This window comes from Mercenaria mercenaria, chromosome 9 (genome assembly GCF_021730395.1).
Source record: "Mercenaria mercenaria strain notata chromosome 9, MADL_Memer_1, whole genome shotgun sequence".
NCBI classification, from domain to species: Eukaryota; Metazoa; Mollusca; class Bivalvia; order Venerida; family Veneridae; genus Mercenaria; species Mercenaria mercenaria.
The window spans coordinates 46,881,800-46,892,043 of NC_069369.1; the positions used below are offsets into that span (position 1 = coordinate 46,881,800).

At 34.1% G+C, this 10,244-nt stretch overlaps 1 protein-coding gene across 1 annotated transcript; it reads right to left on the minus strand.

The window, feature by feature from the left end:
- Positions 1 to 4,864: 4,864 nt before the first annotated feature.
- Positions 4,865 to 9,236, minus strand: LOC123547040 (heat shock 70 kDa protein 12A-like). Its single transcript, XM_045333792.2, has 4 exons — positions 8,718 to 9,236; positions 7,885 to 8,103; positions 7,099 to 7,234; positions 4,865 to 6,315 (listed from the first exon to the last, which is right to left on the minus strand). The coding sequence occupies exons 1-4, from the start codon at positions 9,012 to 9,014 to the stop codon at positions 5,243 to 5,245; spliced, it is 1,725 nt and encodes a 574-aa protein (XP_045189727.2). The 5' UTR covers positions 9,015 to 9,236; the 3' UTR covers positions 4,865 to 5,242.
- Positions 9,237 to 10,244: the final 1,008 nt, after the last annotated feature.

The window sequence follows — 10,244 nt, forward strand, 5'->3', positions numbered from 1 at the left end:
AGGAACAATAGTTAGCTGTATTTTTTTTTATGTTATTCATTCTGTAAGCTTTTATGTGGCTATTTTCCTTTTATGTGTGTAAAAGAAACATAAAGAGAACAAAAGAGTAGCCACATAGGAACGTCTGTTCGTCCGTCCGTCACTTCGTTATTACGAGCTTTTATTTGCATACTTAGGTGGCTGTAGGAACAATAGATAACTGCACTTTTTCTTCGATATCATTCATTCCATAAGCATTTTTGTGGCTATTTTTCCTTCAAGAGTATAAAAGCAGAATAGAGAGAAGAAAATAACAAAAGTAGCCACATCAATACTCATATGTAAGTACGTCCATCCTAGCGTACATATTTTTGTGTTCAGTCCATAACTCTGTTATTTATTAGGGGATTTAATATTACTTGGCACAAATATTTGCCTTAGTGAGACGTGGTGCCATGGGCAGCACCCGGGTCCATTGCTTGAAGGTCAAGGCCACACTTTGAGGTTAAGTATTAACAGAGCTTTTTCCTGTTTGTTCAGTGAAACTCAACAGTAGTGGAGGACATGGCTCTAGACCAGTTTCCCTCTCTTTATCTATATAAAGCAGATTAATAGAAATATATAATTGAACCGATCTGTGTTATCGCGATAAGTCTGTAAAAAATCACGTGATGTCGCCGATTCCCCATATTCTGCACGACTATCTTTCCATTGAATATTTGATATTTTTTCAATGCTATGTATATCGTTTACGATTAAGAGAATTCGGTGAACATTTTTAAGAACAAAGAAATAAATGGAAGTTATTGTAGATTCTAACATGTTAGTAAGCACATCATGTCTCTATTACTTTCTCTGTCTTTTCGATCTCATGTGCCAGATTCTATGATATATCATCAAAATTTAGTCGTAATTGCTTTACATATTTTGTTTTTAAATGCGTTGCTCTGAGAATTTGTTTGTGGTGCTCTGTTCTTCCGAGAAATCTACCCTTACCTATTATCTTTTGAGGTGCGGGTACAATTAGAATCCTGTAGATGCTCGGTCTATAAATAGGCCGTAAGTAGAACTCGAAGCACCTAACAAGGACTATATGTTTCAAGCAACAGTTAACGTGTCTGTCTGTTTCTGTCTGTGGTGTTTTAGGATTTTTTTTACACTTTATAAGTCTTTGATATGAACATACCTTTTTAAATCATTAAAAAGCAATCAGTTCTAATTATTACATGAAACATTAAGAAAATCAAACTTGTCAGAGTTTGTTTTCTTTCTGACGTGTATTAGAATTATCTTTTTGTACAATAGCTGCATTTATACTGACCTGAGATTTAAAAAAAAAATAGTTCTTGAGAAGCCGTTGTTATATTATATATCTTTATTTGTACTAGGCAATTTTATTGTGTTGAATAATTAATGCCTCTCCTAGCTGTTAAAATAATGCTAATTCTACGAAATTTCATGAAGATTATAGCAGTTTCAGTTAAATTTAGATTGCTCATTGACAGTAATGGAGAGAGCAACACTGACATTGCCCCTAACCCCAGGTTTGCGTGGGAAATTGTGTACCAAGTAATAGTAATCTGTTTGACTTGGCCAAAACGGTATGTGCTGAACTAATCGGTTTGATATGACTGAAAGTTTGTTGAAACAGGGTGTTCAACTCCAAAAACAAACAAATTAACAAAATGATGGAAGTATGGTCTTCCGGAAGCACAAAGTCTATCCGAATATGAACATCTGGAAATACCTAGTTCTGGTAAACGGTTTAGGTCGGTTTAGTCTGCAATGGAATCTTGTAATGTGGTTAAATGAAGGAAGCGTCGTGGGCCAGGGATAGAGTGTCGGACTTCGTCTCCAAAGGTCGTCTGTTCGAATCCCACCAGAAACGAGTTTCTTCCACTGCCTCTCCAATCCCTAAATAGGCGCGAGTACTGGAAAACCAGGAAGCAGTGTCGAGCGTGATTAATATAAACCTTGTTTCATGATCGATGTAAATAAATACGAGTAAATTGAAGCTAAAATAGCCGTGTTTAGCTGTAGGACTGATGAAAATGGCGTTAAAATTAACACAACAACAACATTCTTAATCAGCATTTGAAATAATTCGTTGTTAAAATCTGAAGTACATGTACATTCAAAAGTTTATTATTTAGTATTATTTACTTAGTATTATTTAGTAAAAATCCACTGGAGATAGATCATTTTTTAAAAACAGAAAACTTGAAGGCAATTGTTTTAACTTCATATTGCGCTATGATCACTTAGCGCACTATAATAGGCAGGAATCTCGATAGACATTTTTCATATTTGAGCTATCTCCAAATTAAAAAATCAAATTGCCATTTTATCTTTTGAAATAATTTCCTTATATTTAATGTGTCAAGACAGAATAATAAGCATTTTTAATTTTTCAAAAAGACCAACCATAACGAAAATAAGGGATGTTGAAACTTCGAAGCCATTTTTCTCGAAATGGAAAAAAAGGACATAGCTCACTATAAGAATTAAGCGATTGACATGTTTTATTTTTTTTATATCAAGTTATTATCCTTACTAAACCCAATTTGTACTACATATTGCATGGCGGGCGTTTCCGTCAGTTAGATTCTATCGTTTTACATCATGCATCATACATCATGTACTATGCTCATCTTTTAGTAAAATGTTCTACAATTAGATATTGATTTGAATCTAGAAAATCGTCATTTTAACATGCATGTGTATTTTGAGCAACAATTACAAAAGCAAATGCTATATCTTAAAATCGCAAATTGTTTAAACCTGGTAGTACACAGCCACAATACTGTGTTTTCTTATACAATAATGTCTATGCAGTTTTTAAAATGCAATACCTAATCTGCCATGCTAGTCTAGTGGCAGTGCATCCGCTTCTAGCGCGGTATACCGTAAGTTCGATCTCCGATCGCGTCCTACAAACAAACGAGTGACGTAAAAAATGTTGCATGACATTTGTAAATCCAAATTCCTGAACCAAGATACCAAGATTTTGTTTTCTTTTTCATTCATTGCAACAAACCTCTCCTTTCATAATTTGAATTAGCTTCCCGGTCTGGTAATTAAAACCCACTGTACTTAATTGGCTGTTCAAAGCATAAGTTTTCGCGGTTAACTTGTGAATCTTCATATGCGATGATGACAATGCAAATGTATTACCTTTTCAAATGAAGATAAATGATAGCTTTCAAATTAAAGGGTCTTCAAAACTTTTAAGAAAGTACATAACCATTTCAAATATGCACTTACGGCCATTTCTTACACGATACTTCTTTAAACTCCGTTTTTCTCTTGCACTATTTAAGCACTTTGCACGTGAAATGTTGGTAAGCAAAAATATCGAATTTTATTTTCATTTAGGTATTCTAGAATTCTGTTCACCCTGTAAACATCATAAACATTATTTAGCTATTGAAATTACAATGGTTAGGTTGAATATACAAGAGCGCGATCGCGCAATCAGCATGACCAGACATATTCTGAGACACGTAAGTAAATCGGATTCCATTTACATAACGATATTTTGACTGCAAATATTTACAAAATAAATCTATTCACAATAAATTATAATACAAAATTAATTTACATTTATCAGTGAAATTGTAATATTGAGTTATTTTCTTAACAGGTTGCCCCAATCTTGAGCCCATGTGCAGGAATGAAGGAATATTCCCAAATGAGTCACTCGAAACGAGGCAGAGGTGTGTGCGTTTTGTGAGAGCCATGGGAGGACACACGAAGTATTGATTACTCGGACGTACAAACTGTTCTGTAATTCAATGGCTTTTCACTTTGTTTTGAATTCTGCGTTGTACCATTTTGTGAATTTGGATTTTAAAGTGATATTTTGTATTTGTATACCTAAACTTATCAGTTGGGATGAAATTACGAGGAAGCAAGTTTATAGAGTTAAATTATTTTTATTCATATTTAAACGAAAATTTTAAAAAATAATCAAACCACCTGTCATCAAAAAAATGTCGGGTTAGAAATGGCCGTAAGCATATTGTAAAATTGTAATAACTTTGTTACAAAGCATCGACACAAAGAACTAAGACGAAAAGCCACTTTCCAAGAATGCACCCCGCGCCCAAACGCCACTCCTATAGCCAATACTCTACAACAGTGTATGTTATATAGACTTGAATACACAATGGGACATTCAATGACAAAAAACAGTGGGGAGCTTAAACCGGTTAATAGAAAATCAATCTCATTCCTAGTTAAACGACAGCGTAAATAAAAGTTAAATCTCTTGCATAGGTAGTGGTATCAAGAGGAACGATATGTAAACCACAGAATTTTAATTCTAATGTAAACATATACTGTAACATGTATAAAAACCATATACGCATCTACTCAATATCTGTACAGAAGACAAAGCAACAAGAGAAACACCATAAAGGACGAAAAATTACAGCACAGGAGTTCAGTCTCAGTTAAGAACTGCATAATTATGCAGTGCTATTTTGTGCCGTCAGGCACAATGTAAAGGGGAAGCGTAGCGTTCAGCTATCTCAGACTAGTTGGAAGTGAACCGTTTTATGCATTTGTCAAAGTACAGTTGGAAAAGTGCCATGGTCCAGAATCTTGTGAAGTTTGTGAATAACATCCACAAAAATTCAAATTTTGAAATTAATTGTTGCAAAGGTGTCTGTAGATTTCTTATAAAGGTAGAACCCTGATCTTAATTATGAAAGTAAAATTTAGTAAAAAATAATACATAGTTTAGATTAGCCCTATCGGAGGAATTGAAGTATTTTACACGGCTACACGGCTGCAAGTTCTATCAAGTGAGAAATGTATTACATAAGATGTTGCACGGGTACATTTACACTTAAATGAGGGAAACAGATAAGAATCAATAGTATTCGCATTCTTAGTTTTATTTAAATGGAGCTGCTGGTGTATGATATCAATTATTGCAGCAAACAATGGATTATCCATATTAACAATATCATCCAGATAGCGTATTGTATTGCAAAATTAGTAATAATGCCGCTATATAGTGTCACATATATGATGAAACTCTAAACAGAAAATACAGATGGTACTTTATCATTTAGTGGCACACATTTTTGATTTGTTTTACTAATATAATTTTAACTGTTTTAAATGTTTCAATGACGACATATTATATAATATACTTAAGGCACCTCGTGTGATCCGACCTGGCAAAGTCTAGAGCCGAAAACAACATTCCAGATCAAGCTTCTATCATAATAACCCTGTTATTATTAACATTTACTTATTGACTTTTAGTTTCACTTTTTTGAGGCCAATTAACGTTCGTTATATATTCACGTCCAGTTTTCTGCATTCTAGCTTTCACAATTAACTCCGTCTCTCCAAATATAAAAATCAAATCGAATTTCTTGTCTGCAAGTGTTTTTCCATCTGGATGAACAACATGTAATGATCCAAGTTCTTTACATCCATCATCTGTAACGTATTCAACAGCTGATTTGTCCGAGGAATAAATCTGTACAACAGTACGATCTAGCTTGTTGGGTTGCATATTTTTCATAATTTTACTTTCACCAACGTCCATGTTTTCACCTGCCGAATTTATTGCTTTAAAGATATAAATTCTTTCTTCTCCATTTAAAACGACCATTTTATTCCTGGCATGTTTACTTTTATTAAAAGCTACATGAACTTTAAAGCCGTATGTATGCAACACGACCCTAGAGGATATTTTCTTAGGTGTCTGACCAAACACCACAGCTCCTTTTACCACTGACAATCCGGCCTCATGCGGCGTCAGAATTCTTTTAGTTTTTAATTGCTCCTGCATCTTCTTCTGAACAAGTTGGCTTTCTCCGAAACCACCGACAAGCAAAACAGTGCTAACAGTTTTCATGCTTTTCTCATGGAAAATCTCTTGCAAATGACTTATCAAATTATTAATAGGCTTATCAAACCAGCTTTTGACGATTGATACATCCACTCGGAGCTTATCACCTGTAAATCGTACTTGTTCATTTAGACCAGCATTAGATATTTTCTCTTGCAAATCGTCTTTGATTTCCTCTTCGTAAATTTTCATTAATGAAGCAGCTAGTCTGAATGTAATTTTACTTTCCTCTTCACAATTTACATTCCGCTTTTTAGTTTCAAAATCCCTTAACAAATCAAAATAATCTGCCATTTGCTCTTCCTTGAATCTTTGCATCGTGTTTTCGCTGAACAGATCTGTCATCCAATCCAAAAAGTTTCCATCAACATAAATCCCACCCCATGGACCTCCGCTGGCCTTATGTATTTCTTTCAGCGTCTTATCTTTATTTATTTCATGCACCGTGATGTCTGCAGTGCCACCTAAATGCAAGAAAACAAATATAACCACAAATACTGCTAGTCAATAAAATTCCGTACTTTTTATACAATAACGAAAGAAAAACCTGTTTATCAAAATAGAAAGTAAACAAAATGTCCATTTAAAATAAGCTTATTAAACTCAATGGACGCTGCATTATATTTCAATTCTGTTTCATTTCCATTTACTCTCAAATATCAGTCTATCAATCTATCGAAAATATGAAACTACTTAAAACGCGGGAAATTGGCGTCCGTAAGCAGAAGTGACGTCGTGATATTTCAGTGACGCACAATAACAAAGTTCCGCTTTAGTTTTATCGTTTGTAACGTAACGGTACGTTCTTATCATAAAGTAATAAATTTTGAATCGAGAAATACACTATAAGGAACGGAGAGAAAAGATAAAGGTACCTGATTTTTAATTATTTTACATAAATAATATGTATATTCAGCGCATGAAGGAGTCCGTCACAGGAGTGTGGGATAACCCATGTGAGATAAGATTTTCCAGCACTTCTAAAAATAGAGATTTTTCTGTCCGATAAGTGAGAAATAAGAATGTTAACCCTTAGCCTGCTAAATTTCTATAATGGACTGGTCCATCATTCAATTTGGGCAATATCATTTATTATTCGAAGGGGTGTTTACTGAAATTTTACTGACTGAATAGCGAACAGTGCAGACCATGATCAGACTGCACGGATGTGCAGGCTGATCTTGGTCTGCACTGGTCGCAAAGGCAGAATTATTGCCGCCAGCAGGCAAAGGGTTAAGATACTACACCTCCTAGATCAACCACCGCGTATTTTGTTTCAAATCCAGATACAGCCGCTTTTCCCTCGTCACTGTCAGTCTGACACCATATTGATGCAGCCTCCGGTTCTAGAGCTAACTGCAGTCGCTTTGTATCGAAACCAGCCTGGTGGGAAGAAAATTTACAACTAGAATATAAGAACTCGGAAAACATCGCTGAAATAAATTAGTTTTCAATTTGTATTGTTGTCCGAGAGCGCAATACAGTTGAAGACGGAAAATAAAGTTCACTATCAAACTCCCATTTCGCCCCTAATAGGTTCCAAACATTCAGGATTATGACAAGTTTGTCTCCAAAACGAAAATAAAATCAGAAAAAAAATTAAATAAACCAAACATATTTTTTATCTTTCCGATAATGTTCGTGATCTTGACCCTAAACATAGATAAATTGATTTTAAATGCCGCAAACCATGATTTTATGCTGAATATTTGTTTAAAATCAGGATAAGGACAAATATGTGAAAGCCTAGACAAAAAATGGCTGTATCGTAATGACTGTGATCGTGATAACACCACGACGGTATGAAAAGTACTAAAATGCTTTAACCATAAAATCGCATTAGGTGTACAAAAAGTTATGACAAGAAAGTGCGTTATTTTTTTAAATACCCTGTTGATCCCGACAGACCTTACAAATGTGTCAGCTGCCATTGTGCACTAAACACGACAATGTTGCGATTTATACATCCCTGTTCCCGTACCCTGATCATACAAAGGAAATAAGATATAGAAATTATAAATTAGCAACCCTACCATAATGGCTGCCTCTCTCGTGAAATATTTCGCCATATCACTCCAAATAGCAGGCACCGTTATAACGTATTTAATGTCCGTCTCTAAAACTCCATTTGTCTGACTGTTAATAGCATTTAGTAGGTGCTCACGTAGATACCGCATAGACATTGAAAAGATGGTTAGTGCCGACATTGCTCGTCCGTTTATATCGTCAACAGTTATGTCCATTGAAAAGTCCTGAAGCAGAAAATAACTGGCATGTAAGGCTTGTTCAAGAGAAAATGATCTAAATGTAAAACAAAAACGCTTTCTTTTTATTTCAGTCTTTAAACAGTTTTGCGCAAATGTAACCGAGTATATATGAACCACAATTGAATATCTTCATAAACTGTAATCATGATACTACAGTTTTCTAAATTGTAGTGTTATAAGAAAATCAATCAGTTCTCTTGTCACACAAATAACATCAATGCTGTAAATGGTACACTTCTTTGTTATTGTTAAATATATTTGGCCATGTGAAATAAACTTGATCTAATCGATAATATCAGTTTTTAAATGTATTGCCAATTGCTGTCTAAATGGTAGCTATAAACCTGTATAACTCATCTGAATTTCTTCATATTTTTGCTTGGATATGTTGACAATGTTAGAATAATTTCGGTTGTAAAACATAAACGTGTAATGCACATGCCTTCTTTGTAGTATTCCTAGTGTACAGTTCATCTATTTTTGGTCGTTGTAATTTCTTTATGCAAATTCAAAGGTTAATATGATAAGATATATTTTCTAAATATATTCAACTATTCATGTGCATTGACAGATAAAAGTATTTATCAATCAATCATTACCTGGCTTTTGTGTAGTGACATCTTAAAATGTCTAAAAAGTAGCCATTCTTTGTGCCTGTCGTCCTCTGCAAGGTCTGCAAACTTATTTTCGGCGTCAAAACCAAACGAATCAAATTCTTTCTCCGGATTCACTAAAACACAAGTCGGCGTCTTTTGCGAAATCAGCCTCTGTGAGCCTGCATTCCACCCGGAGTTTGTTTTGATACTTAACGGTCGATCACGAAATGAAAATGCGTAACCACTGTATGTTGTCCCAAAGTCAAAAGCAGCGACAAGGAAACAGTCGTTATCCGCCATTGTATACTTTGAAACTTTCACGCAGGCCTGTTTTCCGCTTTCGTTTGAAACAATTATTGCAAACCAGTACAGTTAATATTTATGAATCCGTTTATATACAACTTATATTCCTTTGTTCCTGTGCTACGTTAATTGCGACATGAATAGCATTTAAATGTCCTTTACATTCGACAAGAATAATAAACACAAGGTTTATACTGATATCACATTGCACCGAATATTGATTAGGGAGATAAAATATGTCGGTTAAATCCAATAACATTGCATATCTTCCTGTTTGTTTTTAAAGGTAGTTAATCGAATTTCAGTCATGTAACGGATTTGTCCGAAACTTTAATATCTAATCATCAAAACTGATGTATGAGCACTTAATGCCTATACATGTATGATAGATTGTTAAAAAATCCGATTTTTCTATCCCTGCTGCTCAACTATGAGATATTGCAGTAGAAATTTGCAGAACATAACTCAAAACTTATTACAGTTATCAGTTATTAGAGTGTACAATACAAAATGTGGAATGAACTTCCTGAAATTAGGTCCTATTTTTTGGAGTAGAAAATTTTCTGGCGATTTTCGTCCGGTTCCGGAATTAGGAACATTCGGTTTGAGGCAGACAGTTTCTTATAAAAATAGAAGAGGACATTCTGGACCGACTGAAATGTCCGATTTTCGGAAGATCCATACTATTATCGTTTTGTTTAGTGAAATTACAATATCACCTTTAAAAGTAATCAACACATAGCCACTTACACCTTTTTGTGATTAAGTTACCTTACATCATCTACTTGGGCCTGACCGTAAACTAAAATGTCACTTTATGGAATATGTGAGTTTTTTTTTTAATATTAAGCATTTTCATTTTTGTGATATATGGAGGAAATCTTTTTTAAATGTAAGCAATTTTTTTCTTGGTAACGTGTTTTGATTTACTGTTGCGATGTTTCATTTTCCACAAATATTAAGGTACATGTTGTTTACTCCATATTACAAGTTTTTGTATAGTCATGTCTAACTTTGTTTATAAAGATGAGCAATAAAATTTTGACATAAATTGTTAACGTTAAATGAAAACAAAGTAGTTACTGGTAACAAAATATATTGAAAAACAGTGATCGCTTCATGTATGTATAAATTCTGAGATTGATATATCAAAGAAAACAAAAAAAACAACAACACACATACTTCGTACACAAAATGTCACTAAACGCCCTATAGCCTGGTTACTTC

What these genes read in the sequence shown, in the direction of transcription:
- LOC123547040 (XM_045333792.2), bottom strand. Translation starts at nt 9,014, where the DNA reads ATGGCGGATAACGACTGTTTCCTTGTCGCTGCTTTTGACTTTGGGACA. An exon ending in TGTCACTACACAAAAGCCAG is followed by an intron (nt 8,104 to 8,717) that starts GTAATGATTGAT and finishes TTTCTGCTTCAG; the next exon opens with GACTTTTCAATGGACATAAC. An exon ending in CGAGAGAGGCAGCCATTATG is followed by an intron (nt 7,235 to 7,884) that starts GTAGGGTTGCTA and finishes TCTTCCCACCAG; the next exon opens with GCTGGTTTCGATACAAAGCG.